The sequence below is a fragment of the Podarcis muralis genome, chromosome Z (genome assembly GCF_964188315.1).
Source record: "Podarcis muralis chromosome Z, rPodMur119.hap1.1, whole genome shotgun sequence".
NCBI classification, from domain to species: Eukaryota; Metazoa; Chordata; class Lepidosauria; order Squamata; family Lacertidae; genus Podarcis; species Podarcis muralis.
The window spans coordinates 46200516-46218852 of NC_135673.1; the positions used below are offsets into that span (position 1 = coordinate 46200516).

Below are 18337 nucleotides of genomic sequence, written 5' to 3' on the forward strand. Positions count from 1 at the left end.
CATTGAACTGTTTCATTGCCTACAGACCTTTCATTGCCCAACAATGTAACAGTTTTTGAGCTATCGAAACCAGGTAATGGGTTTTTAATATAATAAGTCCATTGTTCTTGCAGCAGGCGGCTACTCAGCTGCTTAATCAAGCGGGCAAAAGCTCGAGCTGTTATTATTGCGTATAATAACAATTTCTGATCACTCTTTGCAATATCTTCTCCAACCATACCTAACAAGAATGCTTCCAGTTTTTTCTGAAACGTGTATCTGAAGATCTTCTTTAATTCGTTATATATGTTATCCCAGTACGTTTTCACCTTGTCGCATAACCACCGCATGTGGAAAAACCCAGCCTTCTTTCACCCCAAATTTCCAACAATTTTTACTTCCTTTTTTATACATCCTTGTTAGTTTGGTTGGAGTGAGGTACCACCTATACATCATTTTTAACAGATTTTCTTTTAATGGTGTACATGCTGTGAATTTTAACCCTGTATTCCATAATTTTGACCATTTTTCATATTCAGTATTATGTCCTATATCCATTGCCCATTTGGTCATAACATCCTTAATTTCTTCGTCTTTTGTGTGCCATTCTAGTAGAAACTCATAAGTTTTAGACAATGTTTTTATATTATTTTGTAGTACTGCAGTTTCTAATACAGTGGTACCTCGGGTTACATACGCTTCAGGTTACAGACGCTTCAGTAAATTGTCTTTTATTTTATTTATAATATTTTGGCTTTGTTTTTTTCCTTAATTGCCAAGCCAGCAGCTTCCCAGTTTTGTTTGCTGATTCAAAATTTTGTTGTTTTAATACTTTTAATCCTTTATGTTTCATGTTTCCTTTAGGTTTCTTTAGGTTGGTGGGGTTTTTTTTAATGTGGTTCCATATATTCCCACTAGGGGTCGTATGTTATCTTGTTAACCAATAAACTCAATAAACTTGTTCTCTTAGCTGCTATTCCCCCTTCCACCAGCGGACGTCTCTGACCTCCTTTCCTTAATTTCCTCTTAAGTACCTTTTAAAAATGTTCCTTCCTTCTTATCTAGATGGTTTCCTTATATTGAATCTCCCCACTTAGAAAATGCTACACATAATTAAATACTGTACCCAAGAACATACATAATAATCACTAATTTTCAGGTTACAATCTGACTGCATCTAACCCCATATATCCCCCAGTAGTTTGTCTCCTCCAAGTCCTGGAGAGATCTTTTCTTTTTTAAAAAATAAAAAGACATTGATCACCTCCCCCTCCAAGTTCTTCTCTCTTTCCTCAATCTTCAGCCTCTTATTCAGTTTCCATTTACCACCTCCGACTGAGGCAGTGGGGGTGGGGTGATGCACGTTGCACATTTACTGGTTCAGTACCTTCAGAATGGTCTTTACAATGTTTTCAACATTGGTATATAGAGAGGGTAAACTGTTGCCCAAAGTGATATTCCGAAAACTCCTCAGCAGGGATACAGTGGTACCTCGGGTTAAGTACTTAATTCGTTCCGGAGGTCCATACTTAACCTGAAACTGTTCTTAACCTGAAGCACCACTTTAGCTAATGGGGCCTCCTGTTGCTGCCGCACCGCCGGAGCACGACTTCTGTTCTCATCCTGAAGCAAAGTTCTTAAGCTGAAGCACTATTTCTGGGTTAGCGGAGTCTGTAACCTGAAACGTATGTAACCTGAAGCGTATGTAACCTGAGGTACCACTGTACAAAGTTCCAAACCTCTCTCGGGTATGCTGAGTTTCCTGGGCATTCGAAACATTGTCTTAAGTCCCACAGTCAAATTTATTTTATCCACCTTTCGTCTATACCTCCTTTTCCCCCCTTAGGGTACTGAGACTCTTTCCCCCTTATTGCTCACTTCTGGAAGCAAAGGCTTGGAGAAGCATGGCATTGGGGTAATCTGGATGCCAGTTGGCCCATGGCCTCCTTCAACGCACTGGTGAGGTCTGGGTAAGTCCTAGACTGAGTAATAGAGACAGTCACTTGCCCTGTGATCAAGATGCCAAGGTTGGTGTCACAGGTGCTTTTCCCAACAGGGGTTCCTTCCCCTGCGAAGAGGTGGCAGAGGGGCAAGTACAGGTATTGATGGGTAAGGTTCAGGGCTGTCAGGTTCCAGGAAGTGATGTCCCCAGTGGAGTATTGGTCCAAGGTCACAGCCACTGCTACCAAGGGCAGGCCTTGCCTCTGAGATCCAGCAGTTGGGGTAGGGAGCTTCTCTGGCCACCTTGCTCCACATTTGAATATTTCCTCCTGGTCCCAGAAGCAAAGAAGATCTTGCTCCGGGTACAAAGGGGTTGCGTCAAAATGCCTCGGTGCAGTGCCTAGGGGGTGCAGAGGGTCATTGGTTTTCAGAAGTCTCATGTCCTTGGCGACCCCCCGCACCTCTGAGGCCCAGTGTGGTCCACTCGGGGTTTTGTGCAGCCCCTGCAGAGTGAAGCCAGCCTTCCAGGTATTCTGGCCCTTCCCAGTCATTGGTTACTCCAATGTCCCAGAGGCAACAAAATTGCCGTAGGAAAAGTCCTTGTAGGTGGGTTTTCTGGGGCTGAGAGTCCATTCAAAGGCATTGGAACCACAAAATTAAGTTCTCTGTGGGGTGGTTGGAATCTGTGTAGATATAAACAGCTCCCCCATTGTCCACCTCTGTCCAGTTTGGGTGCTTGGTAACTTCCCCTTGGCTGTAAAGGAAGTAGCTACCGTTCGTACATCGCAGGCGATTTTGTTGATTATCCAGGGTAAAAATGGCAGTACCCAGGCGGATGTAATGTCTGTCTCGTATAAAAAGTTCCCAGTATTGAGTTCCTTGGAGCTGGGGTGTCAGTGAGTGTCTGAGCAAGGCTCGTAACTCAGGCTGACAGAAGTCAAATTCCCCCATTCAATCCATGTTTGACTTGCCCCCGCAGTCTACAGTGTCATAGTCAAGGAAATTGTAGTTCGTTTGTAGACCTGGGGTGTGTAGACCAAGGGGTGTGCACATGTGAAGTCCTGTTTCTGCATGATTATCAGTGCTGGTGTGAAGTTCCGCTCTGCATACTTTTATTAATTAAACTGATTTTATGTTGCATTTTGTGTGTATTCACGATGTCATTTGTAGACCCAGTAGGTGGCGCTGTGGTGCTTGAAGGCATTTTGACAGTTTGTGAACGGCAGAATATGTATTGACAGATCAAGTATACGGCACTGGAAAGTCAGACAGAATAGAAAATCTTTTGGCTACATTCTTCCAGTTACATTTTTCTATTCTAGTTACATCTCCTAGTGTAAGAAAACACCTTTTAGAAAGATACAAAAGGGCAATACATTTGATAGAGTCCACAGTTGCATTCCTCGGCTACGTTTTTTAGTGGTATTACAGCGAAACAGAAGTAAAAGATACAAGTAAAAAGATGCAGTCTTTGTTAGCATAGAAACACGCAACACTGAGAGGTTCATTTATTAACTCTCCTCTCTGATCAGGGCTTCTCTTATGACAGCATACTGTATTCTTGTGCTTGTGCTGATTGAGCCCTCTTTCTTTCTTTCTTTTTCTTATGCACACACCCCACCAGTTCTCCAGAGCAAGCTGCAACACACCCACCCACCAACTGTTCGCCAGATCAAGCGGCCCTCCTCCTATCTGAAAAGGCCACGCCTCTCTTGCCTGGTGTGTCCCTGCTTGCCCCGCCCCCTTCTTTTCACGCCTACATCCGGGCTTTCTGGCCTCGAGACGAATGTGCTGACGTCAGGTATATAAAGGCCCTCGGCTCCTTTGTTCCTTCTCAGTGCGTCGTTGCTGATCTACTGGCGGTTTGGAGGTAAGCTCGCGCGGGGGGGGGGGGGCGAGAGAGAAGCGCACGCGCGCACGCCTTTCGAATCGCCCGCGCTTTACTATCCACCCCCTACACACACCGATTGCTTACACCGGCGGCAGTGAGGGTGGGGGGAGATTCGCCTTCTGCGGTCTCCCGTTTATTCCTTTTTAATTCCGCACACGCACACGCCCTCTCAACGCCCGTTCCTCTCATTCATACGGAGGCGCCATTTTAAACCGTGAGGGAGGGGCGGGCGGGCGGGGGCCGATTGCCGCCTTGGGCCGGCCCTGAGGGAAAAGTGAGCCGGAGGGGGAGGGGAAGGGGGGCTGGGCTGGGCTGCCAGGGAGGGAGGGTCGCCAAAGCCGCCATTTTGCCATCGCCTTCAGCCCCTCCTTTGTGGCCCCCTCCCCTTTCTCCGAAGTGCGCATAGCGCGCGAGGGCGCCGGGTGGGCGCTAGAAACCGCGACTGCGCAGGCGCGACTCGTTCTTTTCTTGCGTCTTAATGGAATGCGCTTTCACCCCCTCCCCTATTCTTGGCGGTCTCAGCGTCGCGCATGCGCGGCCGCAGGGTTACCTGAATGTGGCCTTTTGTCATTTTGGGTATATTCAGTTGCTTGCTTTTCTTTAATTTCCGAGTTTCCCTCCCCCCTCTCTATTGTAGCCAAGAAAGGCTCTGAGAGCGACTTATAAAACCACTATTATAAGAGCATAAATCTCTGATGGCAGCCGCTGTCCTTGGGCTTAAGAGTCTAAAAATAAATTTTAAAAGGTGTAGGATGGAGGAGGGGAGAGCAAAAAGCCTCAAGTGCAAGTTTGGGGGAAGGGCTGTAGCTCAGTGTTGGGGCATCTGCTTGGCAGGCAGGAGGTATCGGGTCCTGTCCCCAGCATCTCTAGGCAGGACTGGCAAAGACCCCTGAAACTCTGGAGAGCAGACAATACTGAGCTGGATGTACCAATGAGCTTACTGTGTTGGACCTTGTTGAACAGAGTTTTTTAAAATCCTGAAAGTTCCCCACTGAGCCTTTAGCCAGTGATGGTGGAGTATAGAAACATTGCAAAGCATACATAGTGGTGGTCTAAAATATTCAGAAGTTACTTGTTTATATTATTGTTTAGTGAACTGTTCGATAGAATTCTGAATGTAATCCTTGTTTCAATAAAAGGGCTAAGCAGTTTCCCCACCTTCCTTTTAATGGAAAAAAAAATTCAGGTGGGGGGACTACTTAAATATCCCTGTGGGATATTTCTGTGTAATATACCAAAAAATAATGCAAATGGATACAAAAAGATGTAAGGAAGTATAAGATAACATAAACAGAAAAAAGTAACAACTATTAGTACAACAGAAAAAAGAAATGGTAAATACAGTGGGGGGGGTGATGGGAAGTCTTATGTATATGAATAAGAATGTATGGTGAAAGGAATTGTATAAGTTTGAATAGATTTTTATTAGTATATTTGGACAAAAGAATGTTTTGTTATTAAACAATTTCAATAAAGTTTTCAAAAAGCAAAATAAATAAATATCCCTGTGGGAGACAGCTCCCTTTGTCGTAACCACTGTGGTGCATTTTCAACCTTTTTCAGTTTTAAAAAACCATAGGGGAGCTGTTGTATTTTCTTCCCCTGTGAATGTTTCCTTATCTTAAATTAGGTTTGGTTTTCTTTTTTAAAAATTGTAACAGTTTCTTGCATTAGAGCTTTTGCTTGCAGGTAGTAATTAAAGCCATTGTTCTGGATTTTGGAGCACTGTGTTTGTAGTGTCAATATTTGTTCTCAATTAGATGCGTTTAAGCAAGGCCTTGGTCACCACAGAAATGATGCTGCCATTTCTGTTTAGCAACTAAGGGCATGGACAAGCTGATAAGAACCATCAAGCCCTAATCAGATTTTTCAATATCTGCATATTGTTGTCTGAGGAATTATCCTGTTGTTTTGTCAAATATTTCCAAAGGACCCAAGCTTCTCCCCTGTTTCAAGTTGAATGTGTGTTGTTCCAGATCCCAAACTGTGTCAAAATGGTTGAAGCAGATCGTCCTGGCAAGCTGTTCATTGGTGGGCTGAACACAGAGACTAATGAGAAGGCTCTTGAATCTGTCTTTGGCAAATATGGCCATATAGTAGAGGGTAAGCACACAGCCTTTTTAGGGCAAAATATTAAGTTAAAGGTCTGCTTTGATGAACTTAACAGCTTTGATCAGTTGAAGTGATAGCGCTTATATGTCCTCTAAGAAGTTCTGAGCAGGCTTGTGTATAATTTGGGATACATCATTCTATGATGAAAGTGGAATAACACTTTTGTCTTTCTTCAGTTCTCCTTATGAAAGACCGTGAAACCAACAAATCAAGAGGGTTTGCTTTTGTTACCTTTGAGAGTCCAGCAGATGCCAAGGATGCTGCCAGAGATATGAATGGAAAGGTAGTAACTAATGTGTTAATTGCAGAGTGTCAAGCTGAGGGTGATTGGATTGATTGGTTGACAGAGTTGCTTTTATTCAGTTAATGAGACAAGTTCAGTGATGTGTTATAATGGAGTGAATGCTTGGGTAATAGCATTTAGGGATGCTAAGGGAATTTGTTTAAGGATGTTAAGGGTTAGCTTTAAGACAAATAAAGCCTGATGGCATATTTTCTTCCAGAATGCTAGTATGGGCATTCTATGGGCTACTCTTAAATTAAGAACGAAACTGGATATCTGCCAAAATAATACAGCATTGTTTCCTGATTGTGATGGCTCAATCAGTTATTTCTAGAAAATACCTGTAGAGACTGTGACTTTTTAATAACATGCACATCATGGCAAAACCTTTGCTTCTGAAAATTGGTTTGAATACACTTGGAAACTAAAGATCTAGAAGAATTCTATGTAAACAAATAAGATTGACATAATGAAAGCATGTAGCCGTAGAATATGGGTGTTCAATTTTTAAGTTGACCTTGGTTGGTTAAATCCTTGAGTGGTCTACAAAATGTGGTTAAAACTATATATTCATTTTTAAAATTAGGTTTTTTATCTGCATAATACCAAACCAAATGTATTTGCCAGAAACCAGAGCAGGGATAAGAACGGAGGCACTCTGTCCTACAAAAAGCATTTGCAATTAATGCTGAGTTAGATTCGTTTGTTCAGTCTTTAGATGGAAGATCAATTAAAGTTGAACAAGCTACCAAGCCATCTTTTGAAACCGGTAGACGTGGGCCCCCTCCCCCTCCAAGGAGCAGAGGTCCTCCAAGAGGTTTTAGAGGCGGAAGAGGTGGAAGTGGAACACGGGGTCCTCCTTCAAGAGGGAGTTATTTGGGTATGTGTGTTTTCCCATGTGTAATTGTGCAGCATACAAGCCACTGCATAGAGAATGCTGGTTTACAGCTTCCTCTCAAAATCAAGACACAATTAGGACTGTGCAATACTTGGTTTTCAACATTCTTATACAGTGGTACCTCGGGTTAAGTACTTAATTCGTTCCGGAGGTCCGTACTTAACCTGAAACTGTTCTTAACCTGAAGCACCACTTTAGCTAATGGAGCCTCCTGCTGCTGCAGCGCCTCCGGAGCACGATTTTTGTTATTATCCTGAAGCAAAGTTCTTAACCTGAAGCACTATTTCTGGGTTAGCGGAGTGTGTAACCTGAAGCGTCTGTAACCCGAGGTACCACTGTATATCAGCAGCTAAATATTGTGATATACTGATACATTCCAAACATCATGATATATCTCAGCTGCTGCTTTTCTCCACCTTAGGAGAGGAATAAACAGCCTAGATACATATTCAATGCCCTGCAGTTAAGTAAGGCCCCATATTGCCTTAAACTGCTTGGCTGAGGGGCAAGAAGCCCCTCAAAATGTCTGAAACAGATACCGCTTCAGAAAATTTACCAATATATCACCCAGCTCTAGACACGATACAAATGATGAATTTCTGGTGGTTATTTTACCCTTTCTGGAAGTTTGGAAAAAGATTGCCGTCCTGCTATTTCACAGGATGAATGCTGTTCTTGTGTTTGATGTACTGGGGTATAGAGATGAAGTGAGCGAACTTGTAGGCTTGCTTAAAACATTGAGGTGTATTTTGGAAATTGGTCCAGGGGTTAATCTCATGTTAAGCAAATTGGTGATATGCCCTAACTGAAATTTTGCAAGCTTAGGCAAAAGTTATTCAATCGGTGTTTTGATGTTGTTCTTCAATCAGTTTTTTGATGTTGAAACAGTTTGTACTGCTCCACACAGTTGGTTTTTTTAATGTCTTAAACAAAGGTGAGTTTCTTAGTATTTGCGTATAAGCTATTGGCAGCGATTTTTGCTGTTTATAGCTGTCCTGCATTATTTGCTGTTTTGAGATTAAACAGTAAATAGCAATTTGAATCTTTTGTAGTCCATGGTCTTGCTTTGTTGAACTCCAAATTTTAGAATCGAAAGTTTGATTTGATTGATATTTGTCTTCTACTTTTCCCACAACAAATGTTGAGCTCAAAGGGGGTTACAAAATACATAGTAACATTAAAAAACAAGTATTGCAATCCCTGTAATAACAAACACAGCAGCAAATAAATAAACAACAAGTTCATTAAAATAGAACAATAAAATCATAGTAGTTGAAATTATTGGAAACAGCTGCTGAGAATCAGTTCTGTTCCAAATGACATTCTCTCTCTGGGAAGGGACAGTGCAGGAATATTCTGTGTGTATCATGGGTACTGCCACAGTAGTACATTGTGCTCCCAGTAAAGCAGATCTGTCTGAGGAATCCTGTTTCTGTTATCTAGCTGACACATTGCTGCTCTTTTAGGTTCTTCTAGAGGCCCTCTACCAATGAAAAGGGGTCCACCCCCACGTAGCGGTGGCCCACCACCTAAAAGACCTGCTCCTTCTGGACCTGTTCGTAGCAGTAGTGGAATGGGAGGCAGAGGTAATTTTTTTGTCACTTTGATGCCAAACAGCATGTAAATGTAATAAAGTATTTTTTTTATTGTCCATTGCACGGATTCACAAATTGGTGTTTGGAGAAAGGCTTTTACAACTGTGCTGAGTTTTACTGGCACTCAGAAATAGCAAGGTAGTTGTGCTGCTTCCAGGACCCTCCAGCAGTGCTATGTTGGGAGCAAGTCCCCGCTAGTATCTCTGTGTTAGGGCAGATACCCCTTGCTGGATTAAGAGGTGTGAATTGACACTCCTTAGTTATGCTGGATGACTGCGGTGTTCAGCATATCTCCACATGTGGGTCGTATGCAACACATTTGAAAAGGATTCTTGAATTGTAGAATATGGGCTAAATACTCACTAGTCAGCCCTTGTTGATGTATGCTTAGTTTGACTAGGCCTCTGTTTACAAGAACTGAAAGCAACTTTACTTTCAGTATAATGTAGGACTTTGCTATCTCTTCATCTTGCTGATAGAGGTTGTATTGAACTTAAGCCACCACAGAAAAGTTTGATCCAGTATGGTGTGGTCTTATCTCATGGTGGGAACATCTTTCTTTACTAATACCTTGTTTTCAGAAGGCTTTATTTCAAAAATATTTCATTTTCTGCTTGATTACTTAAGCACCCCTTTCACGCGGTAGAGACAGTTATGGAGGACCGCCACGCAGAGAACCACTGCCATCACGAAGAGATGTCTATTTGTCTCCAAGAGATGATGGTTACAGTACTAAAGACAGGTAAAATCAAACCCTGTTGGATATTTTTCAGATCAAGGAACTTAATTACTGAACTTAATGCATTTTGATTGCAGAAGCAGTGATTTAATGGAAAGGGTGTAAGGGGAGCACATCTCTGGGACATATTTTGGACTGGGCGTGTCCCATCTGTCAGGACAACCAGACAATTGATTTGTTCTGGCAAATCAATGAGATAATGAGGCTTTCGGTGTTTACTGTTTATGAACAATTTGTTATCTGCATAAAGGAAGAATGAGGAGAATCAAAGTGGCCGGCTATTTTAATTGAATTTGTACTTAATGCTAGCCATTTAAATTGTAGCAAGTAATTGTAGAATTGGTTGTATTTCTTATTTAAAGCTAAATGCTAATCAGAGATGTTAAGTCAGGTTTCTGCAACCTAAGTTTAAGATGCTAGCGGCTACACCACCTTTTGAAGTTCAGTATTCTATGACTTGTCAGCCAAGTCTAATTAGATGTTACACTACGTCTCCTCCACTTTGTGGTAGGGTGTCTGCTGCTGCATTAGGACTTTGCTTGAGCGTATGGCTGTGAGCTGTTATGAGGAGCTCCTGCACTTCACTACCGGAAAAAATACTTTAGTTTTCATTTCCATAGCTATTCAAGTCGGGACTATCCAAGCTCCAGAGACACAAGAGATTATGCCCCACCGCCAAGAGATTATGCCTACCGTGATTATGGTCACTCCAGTTCACGTGATGAGTACCCCTCAAGAGGCTACAGGTAGCTAATGTTCGATTTTGTGTGTTGTTGAACAAATCTCTCATATTCCATTAACAAGCTAGTCAAGCTCATTGTTCAATTGGCAAGTTCCAGAGACACAAAGGAATATACTCCACCTCCAAGAGATTATGCCTACCGTGACTATGGTCATTCCCGTTCACGTGATGAGTATCCCTCAAGAGGTTACAGGTACTTAACGTTCACTTTTGTGTATTCTCAAACAAATCTTTTAATATTTCATTCAACAAGTTAGTCAAGCTTATGTTTCAGTTTGCAGTGTGACTCTTTCTACTTGATTCATACAATAAGCACAATAATATAAGAAGTGTCTTGTGGCACCTTGAGCAGCTTCATTATGCCAGAAGGTTTGGTGGACTACAGTCCTTTTCATCTGACACTTTTGAAGTCTTACCATACCTACTTGCAACTAAGGATAGTACTTCATGTGTCAGGTGAAGTGGAATGTGGTCCATGGAAGCTTATGCCATAATAAATCTGTTTATATTTAAGGTGCTACAAGAACATGTATATCCCTCTTACGTTACAGAAGAGAAACCAAATCTCCATACCTCACATGAACAATTGTTGGCTTTCTTTACGCAGTTCTAAAGCCACTAGTGAGCCATGTGAAGGTGAATAATGTAGGTCTATGGGAAGCTATATGTCATTATTTTCTAGAGCACCATCTATGTTTATCAGGGATGGGGCAGATTTCAGGCTTTTGGAATATACTTTATTTGAAACTAAAACCTAGGAATCTATTAACAGGAACCTAGTGTAAATGATGTACTTGGAATTAAAGAATTTTGAGCCCAGGAGTTCAACTGAACAGCGCTCATGTTCTACGCACAGATCCATTAATGGTTGCCACAAGCTTTCTACATTTTGCTGCTATAATTGGGAATCACAAATCTTTTCTGATCTACTAATAGATCCAGATCTATCTTCTGACTACCACCCCTGATATTCATGATGATCTGCAAAGAACAGCTTTGGCTAGTTCTTAACCCCTAGCGACTTATGTAGACACAAAGGAAATAGTAGGGAGGGTAACTGAGGCAAGGATAGATAGATATTTGATTATTTTAGTTATGTGTACCTAGACTGAATCAGGCAGGGTATTGGGACTAAAGGGTGGGTCATCTCAAAACCACTTGGATGGGAGACTACTTGGGATCCAAATCTAAGATTCTTTTGAGGAAGAACAGGGTATAAGTGAAAGGGCTACCTTACTCTGTGCAAAACTCACCTAGCGATGGCCTGTACTAAACCCCAACAGTTATTCCTCTTACAGTGATCGTGATGGCTATGGAGGGCGTGACCGGGACTACTCTGATCACCCAAGTGGGGGCTCATACAGAGATTCCTATGAGAGTTATGGTAAGTGCTTATTTTGAAGGTCTTAAGGGACTCAGTAGGCCTCACTCTTGACTTAATAGACTGCATCTACTTAAGTGGGGAATTGGCATTCTGGGCTTGTCCACTGCAGTGAAAATACACCGGTACTTCATTTTTAACAAAATGATTGAATTACAGTTCCCATAAACTAACGAAGCAAAAGTTCAACTGTTCTGAATTGCATCTATCACTGGAAAAAAAATGGTGGAATTTCTGCTGTAAAAATAGCAAGCTGTTCTGGAATAATCCCAAAAAGAGCTGCCTTGAGAAATATCATCGTCTTCAAACAGCCTTTATTTCGTTCACTATCCGATACTCCCCTGCCAAATGTCCCAACATGTGAGATTATATTAAAACTTTCAGTTAATACAAAAGAGTAACAGACACCATTGATACAAATTCTTTTAAACTCAGATGTAAAGTTGTGGTGATATGATTTATAGTGTTGTCCTATTACCTGACCATTGAACCTGCAGGTAACTCACGTAGTGCTCCACCTGCACGAGGGCCCCCTCCATCTTATGGTGGAAGCAGTCGCTATGACGATTATGGGAGCACCCGAGATGGGTATGGTGGAAGTCGAGAAAGTTACTCAAGCAGCAGAAGTGATGTCTACTCAAGTGGCCGGGATCGTGTGGGAAGACAAGACCGAGGCCTCCCCCCTTCTATGGAAAGGGGTTATGCTCCTCCACGTGATTCTTACAGCAGCTCCAGCCGCGGAGCACCCAGAGGTGGCGGCCGTGGAGGGAGCCGCTCTGATAGAGGCGGAGGCCGAAGCAGATACTGAAACCTTTCAAAGTGCTGGACCAAATCAGTTTTTTCCTCCAACAAATGAAATGTGGAAATTCTTTCCTTACTCCAGAGGACTACTGAAACATATGTTTTTATCTTTTTTATTGTTGCTTGTTAAGTTCCCCGCCATTACTTAATGTTTTTTTTTTGTGAGGAGAAAGTAAACTTGTTTTAATTTCATTTCAAAATTGTTAATATTTGTCTCAGAAAGCAGATGTTAATGTATGACATTTTTAGCCTGTGTACTAGTGTTGTAACTTTTTAAAGTAAAGGTTAACCCTGAAATGCAACGCTCTCACCTCATCCATGAAACCGGCAACCCTAAGGCTTCCCGTACAACGTGCAGCCATCTAAAATGGCCATGGATCGTTCTACACATGCAAACGTGTGCCTTCTTTCTAGCAAACCCATTTTAGCTTTTGGAGGGTGGTGGGATGTGTGCCAAACTAAAATGTTAAAACATCCTCTCCATTGCTGAAATGCACACAATGCTCCAAAATAGAAAATTTCTTCAGTCTTGTGTAAAAATTCAGGATACCATTCAGTCATTAAATCAAAACGACATACGGATAATGCTGAATGTACGTTGTTCCTTTCTACATATTTCATTTGGGAATTTGCAAGAACATCACCCCCCAAAATAACATATTAACCTGTAGCAAGCAAGCTACAGATCTGTAAGTAAGAGGTTTGGCCAGTTCCATCAAAGAAGCTGCAAAACGGTACTTGCTCTTACTGTTTCAAATTTTTGCAATCCTGTAGTGTCTCATTTTTAAAGGAACATCTTTGACTCCAAAGGCAAAATGGAGAAAATAAGATAAGCAAAGAAGTCTTTCTCTCCAACTTCTGAAAGGCTTATGGCTTCATATAAACAAGTTTCAACTTTCAGCATTCCACAACAGATTTAAAGCATCAAATGCGTGTGAAACAGCAAAGATGGTAAGCAAAGCAAACTAGTTTTTCAGTCTAGTCAAACTGAAACCAGAACTACTGTCCTTAAATACGGTAGGACATGCTGTACATCATGGCAATGGAAGCTTTTAAATTTTAAAGCAGCACCCAATGGAAAAACTGCTGGATAGCCTTAGGCGAAGCCTTACAAATTCAACATAACCTTATCTTAGATGAAACTGTATGGCACAAAGCTTTTGAAAGCAACACTAAGAAAGCAACTCACTGTAGACAAACATTTCTTTAAAGGGTTGGGAGGGGTTATTTTTTGCCCACTATGTTTCGATGAAGAACTTAAAAAACAACAACTGCTTGTACTATACTATACTATACTAGGAAATTAAAATGCTAACAAATCAGAAATTGGCTTAAATAGCCAAAATCTATACCAGCTTGGGGAATTTCAGACAAGCCGTTAATACGAACCTGATGTTTAGTTGGATGCCTGACTTCTTTGTACTAAGTCGGGTGGGCAGTTTTGATACAAATAGCAGAACCTGTGGCAAGTTGTCATGACCCAGGTGCAGCCAGGAAGTCCAAAAGATGCTCTTGAAATGTAGTAAGACTTGAAGACCTCCAACTAAAGTTCTGCTATAATCCTCAAAACATATGCCAGTCAAGTTATGGATTTACCATGAAAAGCACCATTGGAAAGGAAATGAGAATCCATAAGCCATTCCAGTTCATTCCAATCCAGTGAACCTTCCACCTCTCAAACTTAAAGCATTAGTGCTTGAAGCAGGTTAATTGGCAAACGCAGGGGTTCTTGCTGTGTTTATGGGGGTGGTTAGGGGCTTGGGCAGTTTGTGCTAGAATAATTTTTCATGCCTGTTTTAATTGTTGCAGGATGACTGCTGTTTTTAAGATGTGACCTGGTGCATGGCAGTGCTGGTGGACAACATAGGTTTCTACTCTAATAGTACAACAGGTAAGCTGTGGATGGATGCAATGTTAGGAACACTTCATACTTTTTGCAAATTAAATATGGGCAGATAGAGTGTACAACTTAGATTGCTGATACCTTCAGTGAAGTTTGTGGTGAGTTCTTGGCTGCTTAATTTGGGAAAATAAATAACCACCCTGTTTTGGAATCTAGCCTTTGCAAATTTCTGAAGGAAGAGGAGAGAATAAACTAGATTTCTTTTAAAGGGAAGCTGCGAATGGCATTTCAGTAAAAGAATATGCAGATGCCACTGATACGAGTGCAAGCTTTGGAGAGGCTCTGCTAGGAATGGTGACTTCAATACCAGTGTAAATGAGTTAAACATGCTGTCAGGGTTCAGTTCACTTGTTGCCCTGATACCTGGAATGCCCATGATGGTGGCATAGAAAGCTGTGGCCTTTAATCTTTGATGAAAGCTGGTTAAAAGGTTTGACCAGGATTTCAGACATGCTGTTCAGTAGCCTTGGGAGTATTACTATTTTTCACCTTCCACATATGTCCCAAGGTGATGTATGAAATAAAATAAAAATAGCAGAAAAATAGCAAGACATTCGGGGCAAAGACATAGTCATCCATCTAGGGAAGCTTGCCGGAATTGAAAAAAACAACAACACTTCAGTTCTCTCTCTCTCCCCCACCCCACCCAAAAGGAAAGGTAGTGGGCAGATGCCATAGCTCAGGCACAGGCAAACTCTGCCCTCTAGGTGTTTTGGGACTACAACTCCCCTCATCCCTGACCACTGGTCCTGTTAGGGATGAGGGGAGTTGTAGTCCCAAAACATCTGGAGGGCCAAGTTTGCCTATGCCTGCCATAGCTAAACAGTTGCAAAAAACAAACATTAGCAGTGAGCAGAATAAGGCTTTCAGCAGTCACAATGCACCTGATAAGGATCCTTGAGTATCTAATGTGTTTGGGTTTGGCTGTGCTGTATTAGAAGAAGCCTCTTCTATCCCTTAAGGATCATGTGCCCGCTTCTGACTCTAAAATAACACTTGATAAAAGTGTTGAGCTGTAGACCATAGTAGTTTATACAGTCTGTATTTTGAGTTTGTTATCTGCATCAAAGCATACCTATTCATGACTGTCCCTGAGCAAATCATAATTTTCTGATAACTTCCTTTTGAGACACAGCTAATGTTGCTCTTTTCATCTTAGGTACAAGGTTAATTGTGGCTGACATTTGAGGAATGGATGCCCATGGAGAATGCAGCTGCTGAGCAGCTTAAATATGTCTACAGTGTTTAATGAAGACGTTTCAGAGGGAAGTCAGATCTTAAATGCCAGTGTTAGTCATTGCTGTGAGCATTGGATGTTCATAGAAGAGAAGAGGAAGAGGCCTAAATGTCAGAAACAGCTGGATACAGATTGTTTGTGTCCTCTTACAAATACTGTGTAGCAAAAGTTGTTGGCATGTAATGTGCTACTCTGGCAGTACAATACTATATGATCACATCTTCTGCAGGAGTTTGGTTCCAGGGGTTCCATATATATGCAAAAACACTTACTCTCTAGCCTGTGGAACTCCCACACACTTGAGCATCCCAGGGTTTCCAGAGCTGGCATGCCAAGAGGGCTTCAACACCCCCATCCCAAGCAAGGCAGAGAGCCTTGAACCCAATGCAAAAAAGAGCTCTCTGCCTTGCTTGCTTTTCACTTTGCAGGATTTCAACCAGGAGTCTTCAACCATGTATCTTATGTTTTGTTTATTGAAAATTTTAAAAACAAAGTTTGTAAAAATGGCTCAAATCCTGCAAGTTAAATGCTTGTAACATTGTATTTGAGTCTTTGGTATGAGGCAAGCTGAAGTGTTATCTATGATAGATGTAGGGTAATTTTTACAGCTTGGCAATTTAATGTTTAGAGCTAGAAGGCAAATGAAATAAACATGCCTCGGGCATTCTCTAGAGCAGTGTTTCCCAACCTTGGGCCTCCAGCTGTTTTTGAACTACAATTCCCATCATCCCTGACCACTGGTCTTGCTAGCTAGGGATGATGGGAGTTGTAGTCCAAAAACAGCTGGAGGCCCAAGGTTGGGAAACTGCTCTAGAGCATTTTCAGGAAGCACAAAATTGCATGTGTTTTGAAAAAAAGGGTTCTGAAAAAGGTGTGAAGATTGGTAATGAAGAAAACTTGGGGTGTCTTTCTTGTGGTTCCAAGTGAGTTACTGTTACAGATGTAAGAAGTTGCCTTGTTCAAACAGACATGTCAACCAGAAAAAGGTCCCAACCCCAAAATGGAGATTCTGACAACTTTAAAGTTCCACTAATCAAGATAATTGTATTAAATCCATTGTTGGAATAAAAATGTTCATTTTTTCTTAGACTCGTTTCATTGTTTCAAAGTTGTTTGTCTTTTAAATGAGGCTACTAGTTTCAGAATGAAGCACAGTGCCACATAGGCCGAACTCAAATGGATGGAGGAAATTTAGGGAGCGCACTAACCTCAATAAGTCCCTGCTGATTTAACCCTCAACCTTCCTATATGAGCCAAGAGGTCCGAAAGAGACTTCTAAACTTCTCCTGAATTTGGAATGTTGGTAATTGCACATTCTGCTAGACACCCCTGGGAGCATCAGATCTTGCTCGGTGGAGGAGGCGAGGCCCCTGTGGGGGGGGGGTCTCATACACATTTTTAAGCCCTCATACTGAGCTTAACTTCTGAAGAAAGCTCCAGTGATGGGCAAGAGAAGGCCTTTTGTAGCTCATGCTTTGTCTGAACCCCTTCTTACAGGTGCGAAAGTAGAGAGGAGCTTGGAGGTTCAGTGCTTACATGAGTGTGGCTCCACAACATTTACAGCCTGTCCTTAGACAAGAATTGAGCTATAGTGCTGCAGCAGAGTCCCAAGAAATTGACTACCCAGACAATCTTAGCAATAACTACAGTACTGATGCTTGAATTTCGGTGGAGACCAGCCAGGTTTAATGTAGTCAGCACTGCTATTGTGGAATTGTAAACTGCTTGCTGTTTTTGAGGGGGTAACTGAAGAAAGGAAGATAGAGCCTGCTGCTGTTTTAAAAACAGCTGTAAGCGACCATTAGATGTGCCATGTGCATTACAAAGTAGGATGTGCTGCTGCTAAGCTGAGAAATGTGTTGCTTAAAAGGCAAGGGAAGAAATCCTGTTAGGGAAAAATGGTGTTGACCAAGTCTATAAACACTTTAAAACAATTTTGCATCAATGCCATCACACTTCACTAAAAACAGGTTTTGCAATATGTCACATATTGCCCACATATTTGGGACTGTCCTAGCAATAAATTATGTGCCCTTTTCTAACTTGTAAAGACTCATAAGTCTAGACATTTCTACACATCTCCATCCAGGCCTACAAGAGACAAGGCTTTGTTCAGCCATGCATTCTAGTATAAAACACTGGAGAACAGGCCTGGTGAGAGTCTCAGGGGGTGCATAGGTCTGAAGGGCCACATTCAGTTCTTTGGTATGAGGTTCCCACCCCTGGTTTAGGGTAACAGTGGATCTAAAGAGCAATTACCTGTTCATTTTTCTACCTTGCCCAGCATATTTGGTCTGGGTCTGAGTTCCCCTTTAAATTGGGATTAGGTACACATATTTTTGCATTGTGTGAATGTGCACAGGAGGATGCATTCTTTACAAGGGATCTCTGCCTCCAAATGTTGCTGGACTACAACTTCCATCCCTAGTGATTGGCCATGCTGGCAGCTGTAACCTGTCATGGGAGGTGGAGTTCAACAACAAACCACTAACCTGCATGTGTGGTGGCTTATGCAAAGGAATACCTGCTGAGTTTGCCCTCAAGTGCAGTCAATAGTGAGTTTGAACCAAAGCTGTCCGATAGATGTTTCCTGTGTCCACACATTACAATTTTAGGGAGTATGCAGCAGGAGCGGATATGTTGACTTTAAACGCAAATTTTGTGTGTTTTGTGAGCTGATGCCTAAAAAACATTATTTCAAACTTAAACAGAATTACAGCTGCCTTAAATATAGTTTCTTAAAAGATGGCTACTGTCTTGAAAGTTATAACACTTCTTTAACATTTCCTGTGCAGGTCTATGCTGAGCAGAACAGAGTGAGAATGAAGTGACAGG

The 18337-nt window shown here is 41.8% G+C and overlaps 1 protein-coding gene and 1 non-coding gene across 10 annotated transcripts; both read left to right on the forward strand.

Moving 5' to 3' along the window:
• Positions 1–3645: 3645 nt before the first annotated feature.
• On the forward strand, positions 3646–16589 carry RBMX (RNA binding motif protein X-linked). 9 transcript variants are annotated; one of them, XM_028714573.2, is made up of 12 exons: positions 3646–3790; positions 5788–5914; positions 6100–6206; positions 6918–7086; positions 8571–8690; positions 9327–9441; positions 10059–10184; positions 10272–10373; positions 11464–11564; positions 12059–13313; positions 14172–14253; positions 15425–16589. In XM_028714573.2, exons 2-10 carry the CDS (start codon positions 5806–5808, stop codon positions 12367–12369), a joined length of 1260 nt encoding a protein of 419 aa, XP_028570406.1. In that variant the 5' UTR covers positions 3646–3790; positions 5788–5805; the 3' UTR covers positions 12370–13313; positions 14172–14253; positions 15425–16589. The 9 variants fall into 9 exon arrangements, with proteins under 9 accessions (XP_028570406.1, XP_028570408.1, XP_028570407.1 ...); XM_028714575.2 differs by having other exon boundaries at positions 11479–11564; XM_028714574.2 differs by having other exon boundaries at positions 10278–10373.
• On the forward strand, positions 5960–6032 carry LOC114589616 (small nucleolar RNA SNORD61). Its single transcript, XR_003704716.2, has one exon. It is a non-coding gene; the product is annotated as a small nucleolar RNA SNORD61 (small nucleolar RNA).
• Positions 16590–18337: the final 1748 nt, after the last annotated feature.